General features: G+C 39.3%; 1 protein-coding gene across 2 annotated transcripts in view; it reads left to right on the top strand.

Annotated features, from left to right (window-relative positions):
* Positions 1–22239, top strand: part of samd12 (sterile alpha motif domain containing 12) — a 406289-nt gene that overhangs the window by 147909 nt on the left and 236141 nt on the right. For both annotated transcript variants that reach the window (XM_062029978.1, XM_062029977.1), the window contains one exon: positions 5173–5302. In XM_062029978.1, coding sequence (XP_061885962.1) covers positions 5173–5302 — 130 coding nt within the window. The remainder of the gene's footprint in view (positions 1–5172; positions 5303–22239) is intronic.

Raw genomic sequence — 22239 nt, forward strand, 5'->3', positions numbered from 1 at the left:
TTTTCGTTTTTATGTCCATAGTTCTGCCTTTGTGCTAGTTTTGTTTTCATAGTCAGGTTTGCATTTCCGCCTTGTGCGCGCTTTTTGTTTGTTAATTTTTTAGTGTTAAAATAAATCATGACCCTACCTTCACGCCATGTCCGATCCCACTTCTCTTGCATCTCGGGAAAACAAACACCCCATAATCCACGTCGTGACACTTTGATAGCTAGTCTACTGACAGATATAAGTAAGTAACTTTACGCTACTTTATATTAGAAATGGCAACAGCGGAAGCACATAAGAATAACTTTTTGAACCGTACAAATTCCCTGTTTTCCTGACATTCCAGGAATTCCGTAATTCCATTTCTCAATCAAAAATGTTACTTCTTCAACATTTCTCGACCAATTTGGAAAAATTCCAACACCAACCATTTAAATTCCCACTTTTCCCGAAATTCCCATGAAATTCCCACTGAAATGAATGGGACATTTTTCAAAAATTACACAACTCCTACATTTTTTTTTTATCCGATTCAAACCGTTCCAACTTCAAAATGTTCAGCCTGTTCAGGAATTGTGTGCTCCCTTTCAACCATAATAAAAAAAAAAAATCCCGGATTTCTACATATTTACCAATAGTTTTCCATATGTTTCTGATAAACTTACTCAACAAGACACTAATGCGACTTTAATCTACCATAATGTAAAACACCTACTAACCATAGTACGCTTAAATAGAGAGGACCATTTTTCCTGTGTGTGTGCAGATAAATAAATACACAGAACGTAGCCACTGTAAGTTTATTATTTAATTATATTATTTGTAGATATTTTTTGAGTTCTCATCATTTGTTGCATTGAACATTTTTAATCATCAATGTTGATGGATGAATCCACATTGAAGCAGTCCTTTTAGCAGCCTTACAATGAACTAAACACGTCCAAGAATGTCTTTGAAACCCTACATATTTACCTCAAAACGTCTCATACCGTAATAACACTTTGACATTTTACACTGCAACCCAGCTCGGCGTGTGATACAAAATACCCCTCGGGCCATACACATACTGTGTGGGCGACAATAGTCACATTCAAGAATGGTTGCAAACACATTGAATATTGCTGCGGAATTGTTCAGCATATCTCGAGACCAAGGCTACACTCCTTAGAAAGTAGTAATGTCCTTGAGTTCATTGACAGTTTTGTTGGAAATATGAACTGAAATCATTGTAGAAATTGAGAAGTGCAGTCAGCCCGCATATTTTTTTTTACTTCTCCATATTAGGGTTGTACGGAATACCGGTACTCGTATAGTACCGCGATAATAATGAATAATATTCGGTACTATACCGCCTTTAAAAAGTACCGGCCCCCGGGCCCCCTTTTTTTAACTGGCATGACGACGTCGTGTCGTCGTCACATCGTGACATTGCTGGTTTTACGAGCAGAGGAGCATGTTCGGCAGCGCACAATCACACAATACTTACAAGCAGACACAGTGTGGAGACAGAAAAGGGAGAATGGACACATTTTGGCTTAAAAACTAACGATATATGTGAAGTTATAACACTGAAACACCTTCAGGAAGAGGTGATTGAAGATATGGTTAGGTAGCTAGCGGCTAACGTCCAGCCGCAGTCTGTGTTTTAGCTACTTCTAAATCACTAACCCTCGCCTCCATGGTGACAAATAAAGTAAGTTTCTTACAAGTATCATCCCTGCAGGACGAGGAATAGCTAAACATGTTTCACTACACACCGTAGCTCACCGGCGTTACAATGTAAACAAACGCCATGGGTGGATCTACACCTGACATCCACTGTAATGATACCAAGTAGAGGAGCGTATCTAGTCGATAGTACTGTGATTACGTATATTTTTTTAGCATCACAAAACCTTTTTTCGTTAACTCAGGAAATATGTCCCTGGACACATGAGGACTTTGAATATGACCAATGTATGTTCCTGTAACTACTTGGTATCCGATCGATACCCAAATTTGTGGTCTCATCCAAAACTAATGTAAAGTATCAAACAACGGAAGAATAAGTGATTATTACATTTTAACAGAAGTGTAAATAGAACATGGTTAAAGAGAAAGTAAGCAGATATTAACAGTAAATGAACAAGTAGATTAATAATTCATTTTCTACCACTTGTCCCTCATAATTTTGACAAAATAATAGAATGAACACAATATGTTACTGCATATGTCAGCAGCTAAATTAGGAGCCTTTGTTTGCCTACTTACTAATAAAATAATAAAGTTGTCTCGTATGTTCACTATCCTATTTAAGGACAAAATTGCAATAAGAAACATATGTTTAATGTACCATACCATTTTTTTTGGTTAAAATATAGCCAATAATGCCAATTTTTGCGGTGCTCTTTATTTAGAAAAGCATCTAAATACATTTTGGTACTGGTACCAAAATATTGGTATCGGGACAAACCTACTCCATATTACGAATTGCTTTAGAAAATGGATTTATATATATTTATTAGGACTGTCAAATGATATAAATATTTAATCGCAACTAATCGCATTGTCAATGGTTACCTCGTAATTAATCCCTACTAATCACAGATACTTAAAAAAAAAAATCTAAATAAGTGTGCCTTAGTGTATGGTACAAATAGTATTAAAGGGGCCTTATCCTGATTTTTTTCCCATTTTTTACAACTCTTCATTTTGGTCTTCATAACATATAATGATGGTTAACATTTTTTTTCTTAAACCTTTGCATAGATTTTGCTTTTTCTGGCTTCTTCTGTTTTGAGAGGCGGAGTTGTTAGATGCAAATACTTGTCGTCCTGAAACTACTTCCACAGTAGTTTTAGCATATATAAACAATGTCATGATCCGTGGTCCGGATCATGTTTTGTTATGTTCTGTTAGTTTTGGACTCCCTCAGTTCCTGTTTTTGTTCACCCTTGTTTGTTACCATGGTTACTTATTATTTCCACCTGTCTCTGATTGGTGTTCGGGACGCTCACCTGCTTCCCGAGCACTAATCAGAGGCATTATCTAAGCCTGCCCTTGCCGGTCAGTCGGCCTGGCGGTATTGTTTGCTTCATGCCTTGTCTACGTAAGATTTGTTTTCTTCATGCCTTGTCTGCGTAAGATTTGTTTTCTTCATGCCTTGTCTACGTAAGATTTGTTTGTTTCATGCCATAGTTTCGTGAGTATTCCTTGTCCATAGCAGTCCTTTTAGCAGCCTTACAATGAACTAAACACGTCTAAGCATGTCTTTGAAACCCTACATATTTACCTCAAAACCACTCATACCGTAATAACACGTTGACATTTTACACTGCAACCCAGCTCGGCGTGTGATACAAAATACCCCTCGGGCCATACACATACTGTGTGGGCGACAATAGTCACATTCAAGAATGGTTGCAAACCCATTGAATATTGCTGGGGAATTGTTCAGCATATCTCGAGACCAAGGCTACACTCCTTAGAAAGTAGTAATGTCCTTGCTACATTGACAGTTTGTTGGAAATATGAACTGAAATCATTGTAGAAATTGAGAAGTGCAGTCAGCCCGCATCAGTGCGATCTGTTCCGTCAGCTCGTTTTCTGTTTTTTGTACTCCTTTGAATTCTTGAGGAATAAGTAATGTTCCTACCTGCACGCCTTGTCCAGAGTGGTCCGTCTGCATTCTGGGAGAACGAACCCCGCAGTAAGCTGCGAAAACAAACAATTCATATGTTAAAAAGATCAGTCCATCAAATTATTATTATTATTATTGATTGTGGAAATACACCATGTCACCAAATAGGATTGACATTAAAAAGTATGCAATGATGATGTCTACAAATAATAATATTGCTAATGATAGAATGTGTGCGTTGTTTTGCAAAGCAAGGTGAACCGAGTAAAAAAAAATAAAAAATCAGTGCTAATGTGTAACATTCTCAGATTTTCACAATAAAGCAACCCACCTGCAGTTGATTTAGTGTTACCCGTGCCAGGAAAAAAAGTATATTTTTAGATAGCCTGTATTTGGTTGTACTCTTCAGTTTCTAAAAAGTACAATACCTTACAACAAAGCTTTTGTTTTCGAATGTGTGTACTTTTTTAATAGTTTAGCCTTCCGAATTCAGTCAGTTTATTCTGAAGCGGGGTAATGGAGTTGACGACCCCTGATGTAATGGATCGTAACGACACAGGAAAGCTATTAATGTCTCGTACTCTCTTCAATTTGACATTTTGAGGCCAATACTTGGACTTACTGGCTCTTTGTTGTTATTTTCTAACAGAATATTGGGTTAGTTTATTATTCATTCTTGATCAGTAAGCAGTTGAAAATGTCACCAGTAAATGTATAATTTATTATTAGCTACACCAAGGAAGTTATGTTTGTGTGCAGATTTAATTTGGAATCGCTGATAGTACTTTACCGTACGCCCTAAAAAAATCCCTTTTGAGTAGACTAAAACATTTATTTTGTTATATTTTGTCAGCAAAAAGTTGACCAAACAAGATGCACCACCAATACACTGCAACAACTGAAATATAAGTAAGAGTAAATATCTCAAATAGGGGTGATATTTGCTTATTTTCTGTCTGATAAGATAATTCTTCTCACTAAGCAGATTTTATGTTAGTGTTTTACTTGTTTTAAGGGTTTTGGTCCTAAATGATCTCAGTAAGATATTACAGCTTGTTGCTGAGATTTTATGATCTATATTGAGTAAAACATGCTTGAAACTAGAATATCAACTGTTGCAAAGCTGTATCATCAACACTCACAAGTATAAAACTACTTTTTTAAAGTAATAATTTCTTACTTCAATCATGAAAAAAAAAATATTGATGCCGAGCGCATATCATTATGTCAAGATAATGGCACTAGCATTTACTTAATTTAAGAATATTTTTCAACATATAAAGCAAAAAGGTCTCTTTTTTTTTTCTACCAAGAAAAGTGCACTTGTTATTAGTGAGAATATACTTATTTTAAGGTGTTTTGGGGTTCATTGAGGTTAGCTAATTTTACTTGTTTTGGAAAGTCTTGACAAGCCGAATTTTCTTGTTGTATTGGCAGATAATTTTGCTTAGTTCAAATAAAATACCCCTAATTTTTGTGTTTTTTTTTCTTGTTTTTGAACACTGACTTTTTGCAATGTACATGAAGTTGTCTAATGTCAAATGTTTACATCTGTTCATTTCTGACAGCCGGGATATGTCAAACTGTCCAAACCAGTGGCGCTGTGGACCCAACAGGACGTGTGCAAATGGCTGAAGAAACACTGTCCGAATCAGCATCAGATTTACAGCGACTCCTTCAAACAACACGATATCACAGGTACCCCATGACGCGTGCACAGACCAAAGTTTAGACAAAAGGAAATAGAAATATGTTTAATTATTTATAATGATTAGGACTGCAGCTCTTGATTACTCGAGTATAGTCCACAGGTATCAAACTCAGATCTGGCCCTCCACGTCATTTTATATGGCCCGCAAAAGCCTGGAAATAATATTTGTCAATAAAATACCTTATATTTTATTTCTTTACTTTCTTATTTTCTCACTGAAGGTATTAGGTTTTTGTTCTAGTTTGTCCAATATTTCCACAAATATTATATTATCTAATGTTGGTCGAAATCCAAATAAATACTTAAATACTTGCTTAGCTTATGATTTCAAAGCAAGTTATCCATCACATTGGACACTATAAAAATGACCAATAGATTTTACTGTAAAATTTTGGGAGGTTTTTTTTACAGCATATTACTGTAAGTTGGAAAAAAAACGACCAATGATTGTTTTTTTCACAGTAAAATTCTGTCGACTGAGCTTTTGTTTTTACTGTAAAATCCACGGTTGATGATTTTATGGTACCACATTTTATTATGGTAAAAAAACTGGCAGCTGAGTTGCCAAAATAAAATTAAACGGCGCTACTTTATTTCTATTTACAGTAATATGTTGTAAAAAATAATAATAATAAAAAAACACCATATATTTTACAGTAAAAGTCTGGCAACTAAGCTGCTAGTTTTTTTCTGTAAAAAAGAGTGGTAAAATCCACAGATTTGTTTTACTCTTTACGTTAAAATTTTTTAAAATAATGTTGTTTGTATGGAGGAAAAGCGGACGTGACTAAAGGCTGTCCTCACTCAGGTCCGCATGGACCTGGAGGGGGCGTGCCTTTAAGGGTTGGCAAGTAAGGTCGAGCTTAGAACACACTTGTTCATCTCGCTGAAGAGAGTTCTCATCCAAAACATGCCAGTTTCTCTTTGAATCTCTCGTCCATACCACCTGGAGCCTCATTCCCACCGTCAAAGTGTGAGCGCTGTCAACACTTTGCCACGTCAATCAGTTCCATAACAAAGATCCTCACGGTCACCCCCGCTGTGGAACAACACTTAAGTCCCAGTGGCAACAGACGACTGTTAATTGCCATGCACTACACCTCTTGGAGCGCGACTGATCATGCTAATATGTTTGTTTGTTGCCGTCAAGAGCCTCTTTGGTTCAGCCGCGCTTTGACAGGGCAAAATCGCTGCAAGGTCAGGAAGAGCGGCGGTATGATTCATGCATTTTCGCCATTATATGCGCTACACTGAGTGGTATTTAGCATTCACCGCTAAATGGTGTGATAGTGTGAATCTTGCTGTGCCTGTTGGCCTCCATCCAGCCTGCAGCGATTTGTAAAATGTATTTACCTGTGTGTTTAATTAAGCTCAAAGCGGTATCTGCATAGCGTATTTGAAATGCATGCTTATTGTTGCAAAGTCATTTAAACAAATTGCAGGATCGTATGACAAAAAAGTTAAGTTAAAGTACCAATGATTGTCACACACACATGCGGCGAAATTATTCTCTGCATTTGACCCATCACCTTTGATCACCCCCTGGGAGGTGAGGGGAGCAGTGGGCAGCAGCGGTGGCCGTGCCCAGCAATCATTTTTGGTGATTTAGCCTCCAATTCCAACCCTTGATGCTGAGTGCCAAGCAGCGAGGTAATGGGTCCCACTTTTATAGTCTTTGGTATGACTCGGCCGGGGTTTGAACTCACAACCAATGTTCCCTCTAATTTTTCATGTGTGTGAGCAAACGCAAAAACTCCCTGAGCATTCAGTGGAGCCCATGTGAGCAACATCAGACGTGCACACTGTGGCTACACCAGCAGTACACCTGTCCCAAACCTGACTAAATAACAAATTCAATCTCCATCCATCCATCCATCCATCCATTTTCTACCGCTTGTCCCTTTCGGGGTCGCTGGAGCCTATCTCAGCTGCATTCGGGCGGAAGGCGGGGTACACCCTGGACAAGTCCCCACCTCATCGCAGGGCCAACACAGATAGACAGACAACATTCTCTTATTATTATAATCAAATGATAGCAGTCGTTTCCATTTCTAATAAAAGTGTTTAGGCCCACTTACAATGACAATAACAAAAAATATTGTTTTTCATGAACTGTGTATTTGTATTGTTTGTCTGGGTGGAGGTCCTGCTTTGGAAATAATGTGTACCCCTTTCAGACATTGCATTTAGTTCCCATTAAAACATTCACATGTTGCACAATGAGATGTAAGCAGGGGATCATGTGTACATTCCTGCAACTTCCTGTTTGTAAAAAATATATTTTTATTAGTATTTATTTAATATACTAACAGCATTTAATGATTAATATTTATAAATGAAGATTCCTAATACATTACACTAGAATAAGTAAATCATAGTGTAACGACCTGGAATGACACTATGTGTGGTGTTGGAGTTGTCCGACTTTTTGTGTGGCTGTAAACGCATCACTGGCTAAGTGCCATATGTGCATGTGTTGGCGCAAGTGAGAAAGAGCGAGCGGCTGCTGTTGATATAACAAAGTTGCTTTTGGTCTGGTTTGTACTGCAGAAAATGACCACTTTTGCTAGATATCATTTTTTTTACTAATGTTTTGGTGATGTGTTTATGGCCGACAATAAAGAGTTTTGCTCAGTAAAGTGATGGATGGAATTCATGTCCTCAAAGCGTCTCAACAGACGTTACAATATTTGAACAATGATGACGAAAACGGTTTTCCCTGTCGTGCCCGTGTGTCGAAAATTGTTATGCGCTTATTTTTTTATTTGATTTTGTGCGCAGCATAGATTTGCCGTGCACAGAGGACGCTTGAGCAGTGCGCAATTGCACAGAGGGAACGTTGCTCACAACCTACCGATCTTAGGGCGGACACTCTAACCACTAGGCCACTGAGTATGTGAAAAACATATGAAAACACTTTTTACATCCAGTCTGGATTATTTATTTTTTTAATCCAGTCTTTACCTCAATATTAGCTGTGTGTTTTTGACAAAATTAAGAATGTGGTTTAATATGTTTTCTATTGGACTCACTGCTGTCATAAACAGTAAGGATACGTCATTCATAATACTGGTGGAAAACTAACCAATTATTGTTGAGTTACTTTAGACCCTAAATTCCGGCCCCCAAATTAATTATCTATGGCCCCCGGGATGATATTTAATTAGTATTAGAACCGGCCCGCAGGCCACAGCCGCCTGCTGCTGTTTTGCACAAATTTTCAAAATGGGGTCCCAGGGACTGTCAGGTTCAAACACTGATGACATCTATTAAACAAGACAAGAAGCAAAGAATTAAACAGAGACAGAATTACATTTGGCTCAATTGAGGAGAGACGCCTGGACACACTGCACTCTTGTACAGTGTCTCAGCACGCTCTGCCAAAAGATTGTCCGCCTTCCCCTTTATTTGGACATTCTCTGACCACATGACAACAGCTGCTTCTAAGGGACGAGGTCGCAAACAGTTCACAGAAAAGGTTGTAAAAGAGTTCAAAGAAGAGGTTCATAAACAGTTCAAAAAGAGGTCGCCTGGAGGGAAGTCTGGTCCTGCTTCCTCTTCGCTTTTGTAGTTCTTGGGTCAGACATTATCTTTCTGTTTGATTACAATACATGAAAGAAACAGAACACCTTCATTTTGCTTCCCCCCCCTACACAGTGTAGTTTTACGAGCCTTACTCTTGGTAGGTTCCAAAGACAGCTTTTGCTTCTCACCAGGCACTCAATGTAACACTAAGTTTTTGTGATAACTTAGAAACAATTATTCTAACAGGGACCCCATCAAGTCATAAAAATGGGGTTCGTTGGTTAATGTTTGGGGTCCCACTTTTTTGTAAGCGTTTTGAAAACAAATGATAAATGTATGCATTATCCTGTTACATCTCACATTCTATATTGTGTTTTGGAAAAACGTTTTCATAAACGTTACTGTAGAGGTTGCCCTCTAGTGGGTTCCTCGGACCACCACATACTGCCACGAGAGCCCACTTTCAGGGTACAACACTGTTTTATTTTTATCAATGTTGACAGCCGTTTGCGTTCTAGCAAAATGTATTTTTCTTTGGCCGCGTCGCTCTCTCTCTCTCTGGCTCCCACTGCATCTCCAACCCCGTGTCTCGATCCGGCTGCTGCTAATAAGGGCGACAGGTGATTAGATAACAAGGCCCACCTGGGCCATCCACTCACCTGTCGCTGTCTTCGAGGCTGGTCGTTGCACACCCCGTTCCGCGGCAGGCCCGCAGGCCACGCCCACCTCCACAGTTACTTAATTCATTTAAAAAAAATACAAAAGAAAACACATTTTTATGCATATGTAAATGTATTCAGTTATAAACATTCGTTCACTTTCTTCTTTCCTTCATGGATCTGCCGGTATTTTTGTCTATATTTTTATTGTAATATTTTCAGAATGTGTTTGTTCTATTTTTGGCCAAAGTAAGACAAAGAAAACAATCTGAAATTGTCTTTATTTTTTTACTTTTAATGCCATGATTTTAATAGTCCGGCCCATGTGTGCACAGATTTTCCTCCATGCGGCCCCTGAGCTAAAATGAGTTGGACATCCCTACTTTAGACAGAGCGCACACCTAAATTACGGTTTTAATTTATTTTGAACATGCACACAGTTACAATTATTTGTATATGTGTTTGACTCCTTCCTACTGTTACCGAATAGCGCAGTTTTAGTTTTCTTGGATTCAAGCATAATCCGTTTTTGCCAAACCATCTATTTCATGTATCAGTTATTTCTGTTATTGTCTTTCTGTGTGTTCTCTTCTGAACAAAACACAGTCGTATCATTTGCAAATAGTACTAGCTTTAAGTCTTTTGTAACTTTACACATTTCTTTTGTATGGAAATGTAATAATCTTGGTCCCAGTATTGATCGCTGCAAGATATATATAGAGCTGTGGCCATGTGTTCGCCTAGCTCGGGGGTCAGCAACCCGCGGCTCTTTATGTGGCTCTTTAGCGCCGCCCGATTGGCTCCCTGGACCTCTTTCAGAATTGTGTGAAAATGGAAAAAGATGAAGAAAAAAAGACATATTTTTTGTTCTAATATATTTTCTGTAGGAGGACAAACATGATACAAACATTCTTAATTGTTAGAAATCCTACTGTCTATATTAAACATGCTTCACTGATGAGAGTATTTGGCAAGCACCGTTTTGTTCTACTAATTTCAGCGATCCTTGAACTCATCGTAGTTTGTTTACATGTACAACTTTCTCCGATACTGCCACAGAAAGACGTGTTTTATGCCACTCCTTCTTTGTCTCGTTTTGTCCACCAAACGTTTTCTGCTGTGGGTTAATGCACAAAGGTGAGCTTTGTTGATGTTATTGACTTGTTGGAGTGCTAATCAAGCATATTTGGTCAATCCATGACTGCAAGATAATCGATGCTAACATGCTATTTAAACTAGTTGTATGTACATATTGCATCATTACACCTCGTTTGTAGGTATATTTGAGCTCATTTATTTGGCTTTACTTATGTCCTAATTTATATTTGCATGACACATTATCTGTATGTAATATTGGCTGCATTTGGTTACAAGATGGCGGCGCAAGGCTATGCAGCGGCTCGCTAACGCTCTTGGGAGTGTAGAGCGATTTGGCAAAAAACACCCGTCATTTCTGTCAATTTCATGGCTGGCTCAAAGCGTGAACACTCTGTGATCACATACGACCGACAGACAATTCTGGATGTGGATGGATCGGGTCGTTATAGACTGAAAGATGCATGTACGGTGGACCTCCTCGCTAGCATGGGAATATTTTGCGGGCTACATCGAGCGGCCTTTGTAGCAGCGGAGTCAAGTGCTAGCGGTGACCGCCAATGGAGACGACGTAAGCGGTGCGAGCGGAAGCAGAAGCAGGGATGCCGAGCGGGGCTAACAACAAAGAGAAAAGCTAACCAAAGAAGCGTGGAGTCTCCGGGTAAGAAGCCATTTAAACTAGAACTAGCCGGCGCCAGGCTGGATAATCCCTGCACACATAGCAATTCTCTTAGAATAAAACACAACTCACATAATGTTTTTTCTTTTGTGACCGTGTCAGAGGCAGACATACATTGTACTGAGGTAGCTAACTATGATGCGTTCAGTTTATTGCAACATCAAGCAAACAATCTGAATATCCCCGTCATATCAATTCCTAGATATGGTCGAAACTATTTAAAGTGCGCTACGCATAATAAACGCAACATTATTAATATTGCTACTTCGGATAATTTCAACAAACAATCCTCAAAACAGCCCACTACCTATAATATGGGCTTTTTAAACATAAGATCATTATCTTCCAAAACGTTATTAGTTAATGAAGTCATTAGAGACAACAAACTTGACGTCGTTGGTCTCGCCGAGACCTGGCTCAAACCAGACGATTTTTTTGCGCTAAATGAGGCATCTCCTCCTAACTATACCAATACACATGTTGCCCGACCTCTTAAAAGGGGAGGGGGTGTCGCACTAATATACAATGAAAGCTATAATCTTACACCTAACCTAAATAATAAATATAACTCGTTTGAGGTGCTCACTTTGAGGTTTGTCACACCGCTGCCTCTCCACCTGGCTGTTATCTACCGCCCCCCTGGGCCCTGATCGGACTTCATCAGTGAATTCTCAGAGTTTGTTGCTGATCTAGTGACGCACGCCGACAATATAATCATAATTGGGGACTTTAATATCCATATGAATACCCCATCGGACCCTCCATGCGTAGCGCTCCAGACTATAATTGATAGCTGTGGTCTTATACAAATAATAAATGAACCCACACATCGAAACGGTAATACGATAGATCTAGTGCTTGTCAGGGGTATCACCACCTCTAAAGTTACGATACTCCCGTACACTAAAATAATGTCCGATCATTACCTTATAAAATTCGAAGTTCTGACTCATTGTCAACAAACTAATAATAATAATAATAACTACTATAGCAGCCGCAACATTAATGCTGCCACAACGACGACTCTTACTGACCTACTGCCTTCGGTAATGGCACCATTCCCAAATTATGTGGGCTCTATTGATAACCTCACTAACAACTTTAATGACGCCCTGCGCGACACCATTGATAGTGTAGCACCGCTAAAGCTAAAAAGGGCCCCTAAAAGGCGTACCCCATGGTTTACAGAAGAAATTAAAGCCCAGAAATTATCATGTAGAAAGCTGGAACGCAAATGGCGTGCAACTAAACTTGAGGTTTTCCATCAAGCATGGTGTGATAGTTTAATAACTTATAAACGCATGCTTACCTCAGCTAAAGCTAAATATTACTCAAATCTCATCCACCTCAACAAAAATGATCCTAAATTTCTGTTTAGTACAGTAGCATCGCTAACCCAACAAGGGACTCCTCCCAGTAGCTCCACCCACTCAGCAGATGACTTTATGAATTTCTTTAATAAGAAAATTGAAGTCATTAGAAAAGAGATGAAAGACAATGCATCTCAGCTACAACTGGGTTCTATTAACACAAATACGACTGTATATACGACGGATACCGCCCTCCAAAATAGTTTCTCTCTCTTTGATGAAATAACATTGGAGGAATTGTCAAAATGTGTAAATGGGACAAAACAATCAACATGTTTACTTGACCCAATTCCTGGGAAACTTATCAAGGAGCTTTTTGTATTATTAGGTCCATCAGTGTTAAATATTATAAACTTATCACTTTCCTCTGGCACTGTTCCCCTAGCATTCAAAAAAGCGGTTATTCATCCTCTACTCAAAAGACCTAACCTCGATCCTGATCTCTTGGTAAACTACCGGCCCACCTTCCGTTTATCTCGAAAATCCTCGAAAAAATTGTAGCACAGCAGCTAAATGAACACTTAGCGTCTAACAATCTCTGTGAACCTTTTCAATCCGGTTTCAGGGCAAATCACTCTACGGAGACAGCCGTCGCAAAAATGACTAATGATCTATTGCTAACGATGGATTCTGATGCTTCATCTATGTTGCTGCTTCTTGATCTTAGCGCCGCTTTCGATACTGTTGATCATAATATTTTATTACAGCGTATCAAAACGCGTATTGGGATGACAGACTTAGCCTTGTCTTGGTTTAACTCTTATCTTACTGACAGGATGCAGTGCGTCTCCCATAACAATGTGACCTCGGACTATGTTAAGGTAACGTGCGGAATTCCCCAGGGTTCGGTTCTTGGCCCTGCACTCTTTAGTATTTACATGCTGCCGCTAGGTGACATCATACGCAAATACGGTGTTAGCTTTCACTGTTATGCTGATGACACCCAACTCTACATGCCCCTAAAGCTGACCAACACGCCGGATTGTAGTCAGCTGGAGGCGTGTCTTAATGAAATTAAACAATGGATGTCCGCTAACTTTTTGCAACTCAACGCTAAGAAAACGGAAATGCTGATTATCGGTCCTGCTCAACACCGACATCTATTTAATAATACCACCTTAACATTTGACAACCAAACAATTAAACAAGGCGACTCGGTAAAGAATCTGGGTATTATCTTCAACCCAACTCTCTCGTTTGAGTCACACATTAAGAGTGTTACTAAAACGGCCTTCTTTCATCTCCGTAATATCGCTAAAATTCGTTCCATTTTGTCCACAAGCGATGCTGAGATCATTATCCATGCGTTCGTTACATCTCGTCTCGATTACTGTAACGTTTTATTTTCGGGCCTCCCTATGTCTAGCATTAAAAGATTACAGATGGTACAAAATGCGGCTGCTAGACTTTTGACAAAAACAAGAAAGTTTGATCATATTACGCCTATACTGGCTCACTTGCACTGGCTTCCTGTGCACCTAAGATGCGACTTTAAGGTTTTACTACTCCAATACTATGGAATGCCCTCCCGGTAAAAGTTAGAGATGCTACCTCAGTAGAAGCATTTAAGTCTCATCTTAAAACTAATTTGTATACTCTAGCCTTTAAATAGACTCCCTTTTTAGACCAGTTGATCTGCCGTTTCTTTTCTTTTCTTTTCTACTCTGCTCCCAACCCGGGGTGGACCGCTAGCCTGTCCATCAGATGGGGACATCTCTACGCTGCTGACCCATCTCCACTCGGGATGGTTCCTGCTGGCCCCACTATGGACTGGACTTTCGCTGATGTGTTGGACTTTCACAATATTATGTCAGACCCACTCGACATCCATTGCTTTCGGTCTCCCCTAGAGGGGGGGGGGGTTACCCACATATGCGGTCCTCTCCAAGGTTTCTCATAGTCATTCACATTGACGTCCCACTGGGGTGAGTTTTCCTTGCCCGTATGTGGGCTCTGTACCGAGGATGTCGTTGTGGCTTGTACAGCCCTTTGAGACACTTGTGATTTAGGGCTATATAAATAAACATTGATTGATTGATTGATTGATTGATTTCTGATAGTTGTTTGTGTGCCATGTTGTTCCAGACTACAGCAAACATTATACAGCTTGCAAAGATTGTAACAAATCCATTAGAAGAAAACCGCCTGCCGTTTCCTTAAACTTGGACACACACATCTATACTTTTGGCCATTCTGAGCCAGTAATTTCCAGAAGTTATCTCATGTGAGAAGCCTCCATTTTACTAATGATTTCCAATGTTGCAAAAATGTGTAGAATAACAATTAAAATACAACATTTCTGTCAACGAAGATTTGTCTCAGCCTTTGATAGTAGGCTTATATAGCTAATATAGACACTTACATCATGTGTTGCCTTCATTATAACACTTATATAGATTTTTTTTTTGTGGTAGTTTTGGTCCAATATGGCTCTTTCAACATTTTGGGTTGCATACCTCTGGCCGAGCTTCACATAATGCTTCCTATTAGTTAAGTAGCTTCTCATGCAGTTCAAGACCAACCCCTGATGCCATACCGTTCTAATTTGTTATATAAGATATTATGTTGTGTGAAATGCTTTTGTTAAGCAATGAGGTGGCGACTTGTCCAGGGTGTACCCCGCCTACCGCCCAAATGCAGCTGAGATAGGCTTCAGCACCCCCCGCTACTCCAAAAGGGACAAGCGGTAGAACATGGATGGATGGGTAAACACCGCAGCTTTACACGGTTTATCATCATTAGTATTTTTCCCCCGTTTTTTCCATTAATGCCATTGTTGTTGAAATGTTAGCTGCGTATCTGTATTGGTTGTATTTATAAATGTGTCCAATGTGTTGTTCAATGATTTTTCAATGTTAATGGTGGGGCAATCCATATTAATCGTTCTTGTGAAACAGATTAATCGCATCTTGATGCAGTTGAGGCGAAACGGTTGCAGGGTTGTTAATTCAGTCTCACAAGTTTGTGGTGTGAACTGTAAAAGAAATGACTCGGCGTCAGCTTTGGAAGTTCAACGACACGCAGACAGACTTTTTGTTGTGATACAGTTCATAGACGAAGTACAAACTCCGTTTCCATATGAGTTGGGAAATTGTGTTAGATGTAAATATAAACAGAATACAATGATTTGCAAATCCTTTTCAACCCATATTCAATTGAATGCACTACAAAGATAAGATATTTGATGTTCAAACTCATAAACTTAATTTTTTTTTGCAAATAATAATTAACTTAGAATTTCATGGCTGCAACACGTACCAAAGTAGTTGGGAAAGGGCATGTTCACCACTGTGTTACATCACCTTTTCTTTTAACAACACTCAATAAACGATTGGGAACTGAGGAAACTAATTGTTGAAGCTTTGAAAGTGGAATTCTTTCCCATTCTTGTTTTATGTAGAGCTTCAGTTGTTCAACAGTCCGGGGTCTCCGCTGTCGTATTTTAGGCTTCATAATGCGCCACACATTTTCAATGGGAGACAGGTCTGGACTGCAGGCGGGCCAGGAAAGTACCCACACTCTTTTTTTACGAACCCACGCTGTTGTAACACGTGCTGAATGTGGCTTGGCATTGTCTTGCTGAAATAAGCAGGGGCGTCCATGAAAAAGACGGCGCTTAGATGGCAGCATATGTTGTTCCAAAACCTGTATGTACCTTTCAGCATTAATGGTGCCTTCACAGATGTGTAAGTTACCCATGCCTTGGGCACTAATGCACCCCCATACCATCACAGATGCTGGCTTTTGAACTTTGCGTCGATAACAGTCTGGATGGTTCGCTTCCCCTTTGGTTCGGATTACACGATGTCGAATATTTTCAAAAACAATTTGAAATGTGGACTCGTCAGACCACAGAAGACTTTTCCACTTTGCATGAGTCCATCTTAGATGATCTCGGGCCCAGAGAAGCCGGCTGCGTTTCTGGATGTTGTTGATAAATGGCTTTCGCTTTGCATAGTAGAGCTTTAACTTGCACTTACAGATGTAGCGACAAACTGTATTTAGTGACAGTGGTTTTCTAAAGTGTTCCTGAGCCCATGTGGTGATATCCTTTAGAGATTGATGTCGGTTTTTGATACAGTGCCGCCTGTGGGATCGAAGGTCACGGTCAGTCAATGTTGGTTTCCAGCCATGCCGCTTACGTGGAGTGATTTCTCCAGATTCTCTGAATCTTTCGATGATATTATGGACCGTAGATGTTGAAATCCCTAAATGTCTTGCAATTGCACTTTGAGAAACGTTGTTCTTAAACTGTTTGACTATTTGCTCACGCAGTTGTGGACAAAGGGGTGTACCTCGCCCCATCCTTTCTTGTGAAAGACTGAGCATTTTTTGGGAAGCTGTTTTTATACCCAATCATGGTGTAGTGGATTGTCCGAAGCTTAAGCAGGCAACAAAAGTAGTTTAGTACAACAAATGTATTTACCCATTATCAGAAGTGCAGGTTGAATTGAGTTGTCCGTGCAGACAGACCACATGTACTCCGGAGCAAACAAGACACACACAAGCCAAAATCACACTCGAGTCCCGGTCTTCTGCCATTTTTTATATGTCTCTTGTGCGTCACTGTGTTTATCTCGTGCGTCATGATTGTTTTTGTAACATCCTTGGACTCCCCAATCATACCCAAACAACCAAAACATTCTGTAGACAGGTTGGCACGACTTAATATTCACTTTTGTCCCACACCCGGGGACACAGAATAGAAGAGAAATCAAATGAGCATACATTCTTGACAGACATGAAATATAAGTCAAAGGTCAGAAATTCTACTACATACCCTCCTTCCAGGGTCCTAAGACCCTGGACCAAAACAATTTCTGACGTAGACCACTAACTTAAATCTCTACCACAGATAGAGGCAAAAACCTCAATGTTTTTATACGAGGCAAAATTCCGTCTATGACCCTCCTACAGAGCGATCGCTGTTACCAGCCTGCAGTAAAACCATCTCACAGAACACGATTAGTGGCCTACCCTTTGATTTAGTAAAGGAATAACAAATACTTTGATCATGAACATAATTAGATGAATGTATATAGACATACATTCTTGACAGACATGAAATATAGGTCAAAGGTCAGAAATTCTACTACAATGGCACCCACCTGCAAATCATTGTATTCCGTTTATATTTACATCTAACACAATTTCCCAACTCATATGGAAACGGGTTTGTACAAATAAAAAGATGAATTTGTGAGGGTGCATTGTTTTGATTGGAGAAGTCCACACAGCAGCCAATGTGGTCTTCATATCATTTGCTGTGTATGAATGTTAAAATTAAGCTTATTTTGTACTCTTCGCTCATGAGAATACACACATTTAAAGATTGTAGCCAAGCAGCCCAACAGTATATTAATGGCCTCGGTTTCTTATTCGGGTGTAATGAATTTACACAATGTTTTGTTATTACATAAGCATGGCCGCTTATGCACGTTCAGTACAGTACACACACACCATTCCCTACTAGCAAACACAAGATGATGATATGTGCGGTATCTGCAAGTAACTCACAGGATTAATTAGCAGAACACTACTAATTGGACATACAAACTCCTTTGCATTGCATTCAGTCTTTGAAGTATTATATGCATTTTGGATTGGTTCAGATGAGAAAACTAATGAAAAGTGTGCAGGAAGATGAACGCAACAAACACACGATTATGTTTTGTTTTATTTAAAGAACACATGGCTCTTGAGCCATGAACAAATACATATGTGCGGTCATTTCAACAACAAACGTCTTCAGTATGCAGCAGCGATCCTGACACCACTTCAAAATCGATGTGCCACATCCTCCCTATTGGTCTCCCTCGATCTTTACCTCTCATCCCTGCTGTCATTAAATATGCATTAAAGCATATTAAGGCATAATTAGATATTAGCCTCTAATCTGGTGTCTCTACAAGACCGCTGGGATTCTTTATTTTAAGAATAGCTTGACTTCAAAAGTACATACCCCAAAACCAGTGAAGTTGGCACGTTGTGTAAATCGGAAATGCTTTTCAACTTATATTCCATTGAATAGACTGCAAAGACAAGATATTTAATGCTCGAACTGAGAAACTTAATTTTTTTGGCAAAAAATCATTAACTTAGAATTTAATGACAGCAACACATTGCAAAAGAGTTGGCACAGGGGCATTTTTACCACTGTGTTACATGGCCTTTCTTTTTAACAACACTCAGTAAACGTTTGGGAACTGAAGAGACCAATTTATGAAGCTTTTCAGGTGGAATTATTTCCCATTCTTGCTTGATGTACAGCTTAAGTTGTTCAACAGTCTCTGTTTTGGTATTTGACCCATCATATTGTGCCACACATTTTCAATGGGAGACAGATCTGGACTACAGGCAGGCCAGTCTAGTACCCGCACTTTTTTACTACGAAGCCACGCTGTTGTAACACGTGCAGAATGTGGCTTGGCATTGTCTTGCTGAAATAAGCAGGGGCGTCCATGAACAACACCTTGCTTGGATGGCAACATGTGTTGCTCCAAAACCTGTATTTACCTTTTAGCATTAATTGTGCCTTCACAGATTTGTAAGTTACCCGTGCCTTGAACTTTGCACCTATAACAATCCAAATGGTTCTTTTCTTCTTTGGTCCGGAGGACACGACGTCCACAGTTTCCAAAAACAATTTGAAATGTGGACTCGTCAGACCACAGAATACTTTTCCACTTTGCATTAGTCCATCTTAGATGAACTTGGGCCCAGCGAAGCCGGTGGTGTTTCTGGGCGTTGTTGATAAATGGCTTTTGCTTTGCAGAGTAGAGTTTTAACTTGCACTTACAGATGTAGCACCCAACTGTAGTTACTGACAGTCGTTTTCTGATGTGGTCCTGAGCCCATTTGGTGATATCCTTTACACACTGATGTCGGTTTTTGATGCAGTACCGCCTGAGGGATTGAAGGTCACGGGCACTCAATGTTGGTTTTCAGCCTTGCCGCTTACGTGCATTGATTTCACCAGATTCTCTGAACCTTTTGATGATATTACGGACCGTAGATGGTGAAATCCCTAAATTCCTTGCAATAGCTCGTTGAGAAATGTTGTTCTTAAATTGTTGGACAATTTGCTCACGCATTTGTTCACAAAGTGGTGACCCTCGCCCCATCCTTGTTTGTGAATGCCTGAGCATTTCATGAAAGCTGCTTTTTATACCCAATCATGGCACCCACCTGTTCCCAATTAGCCTGTTCACCTGGGAGATGTTCCAAATATGTTTTTGATGTGCATTCCTCAACTTTCTCAGTCTTTTTTGCCACTTGTGCCAGCTTTTTTCAAACATGTTGCAGGCAACAAATTCCAAATGAACTAATATTTGAAAAAAATAACTACATTTTCCAGTTTGAACTTTAAATATCTTGTCTTTGCAGTCTATTCAATTGAATATAGGTTGAAAAGGATTTGCAAATCATTGTATTCTGTTTTTATTTACATTTTACACAACATGCCAACTTCACTGGTTTTGGGTTTTGTAAAATATAACTCCTCTCGCTTGGTCAATCCCATTCTGGCCGGTCAATTAGACTTGAAAGGTCTATACTTTCCTCATATTCCCATTATTTGAAAAAAATGCATTGTATGCTCCAACCTGTAACCATGCACCTGGCAGACATATTTGATTTACTTCAAATTCTGCACAGAAATAACATGATTTGGAATGAAGATGCTACCAAAAACACATACTATGCAATATTTTAGATTTTGGAGCTAAAAGTGGGCATTCCAAAATGTTCTCAATCTCCGGTTTCTGTTATTAATGTGTTTTTTTTAGTAGGCAAGTACAACGATGTAGACGAGTACAGCAGTAACAGTTTGAACAGTGTGAATAGTATTCTTTATTTTTCGTCAATTAAATTCATGAATTCTCCTTGGCACTATTACTATAGCTACAGTATATTTGTTTATGGTGTAGAAGCTTGACGTGAGAAAATATTTCTTGTCCTTCACTTTTAATGTGGGTAACAGCTATCGATTGTTTTACTAATCAAGTAGTCTATCGATAGTCTATAGTAATCAAGTAGTTTGTTCGATTCATCAAGTAATCGCACGTAATACAGTTTATAGCCTCAATGCGTGGACGGTGTGGCCTAGGTGGCTGTGCCAGCAACTTGAGGGTTCCAAGTTCGATTCCAGCTTCCGCAATTCTAGTCACGGCCGTTGTGTCTTGGGCAAGACACTTCACCCACCTTTCTCCCAGTGGCATCTACACTGGTGTATGAATGCACAGGACTCCCTTGATTGAGTCTTAGTCTCAATGGGACTTTCCCGGGTAAATACAGGTTGAAAATAAATGAATAAATAAAAATTCTTATTTTAGGGAAATTAATTGAAATAAACACCACTTTTCCCGCTGCATTCTTTTCATCAACATTGAAAATTGCACTTTTAATATACACTCAAAGTTCAATATGATGCAGTTAACATGGGGTCCATAAAATACTGATTGCGTTCTTCCCGAGATTGCGTTATATAGAAATCCTTATTCCTTACCTTTTCTTTTCAAAGGAATACAATAAAATGATCCCTAAACCAAGTCGAATGAAGAAAAAGACAACATTTCTCAATACATGCATTATCCATGAATTGATTAACGTGGACCCCGACTTAAACAAGTTGAAAAACGTATTCGGGTGTTACCATTTAGTGGTCAATTGTACAGAATATGTACTGTATTGTGCAATCTACTAATAAAAGTCTCAATCAATCAATCAATCAATCCCAGGTACCTCGTGTTGTTTATGGAAGCAGTATTATCCACCAGTAGGTTGGGACAACACTGGATCGATATTTTTGTTATTTTTATTTATTTATTTATTAATTTTTTTGCATTCCTTCTTTCTGGAGACTTTCATAAATATTTACTGTGTAGGTTTGTAAATACATGATAATTTAGTGAAAAACAACGCAATTGTCTCCGGTGTAAAAAGCCTGCAATGTAAACGGGCGAACATTTGGGGTCCACGGCATGATCGGGTTATATAGAACCTCGCGTTATATCCGACTGCGCTATGTAATGAATGTAGAAAAAAAAAAAAAAAATCCATGCTGTTTTCCAACACACAGATCACGACTCTCATGTGCGCTCTATTGCAACGGTTGTGCGGAAGCTATGTCCGCGTATTTGAAGTTCCAGGCACTCCGCGCACTCCGTATTTTATACGTTTTTATTAATTTAATAAATACAATTAAATGATAAATGGGTTATACTTGTATAGCGCTTTTCTACCTTCAAGGTACTCAAAGCGCTTTGACAGTATTTCCACATTTACCCATTCACACACACATTCACACACTGATTGCGGGAGCTGCCATGCAAGGCGCTAACCAGCAGCCATCAGAGGCAAAGGGTAAAGATGCAGTACCGACTGAGGGATCGAAGGTCACAGGCATTTAATGTTGGTTTTCAGCCTTGCTGCTTACGTGCAGTGATTTCTCCAGATTCTCTGAACCTTTTGATGATATTACGGATCGTAGTAAAGTTAGCTTAAAGGCCTACTGAAACCCACTACTACCGACCACGCAGTCTGATAGTTTATATATGAATGATGAAATCTTAACATTGCAACACATGCCAATACGG

Source organism: Entelurus aequoreus, linkage group LG20, assembly GCF_033978785.1.
Source record: "Entelurus aequoreus isolate RoL-2023_Sb linkage group LG20, RoL_Eaeq_v1.1, whole genome shotgun sequence".
In the NCBI taxonomy this organism is placed as follows: domain Eukaryota; kingdom Metazoa; phylum Chordata; class Actinopteri; order Syngnathiformes; family Syngnathidae; genus Entelurus; species Entelurus aequoreus.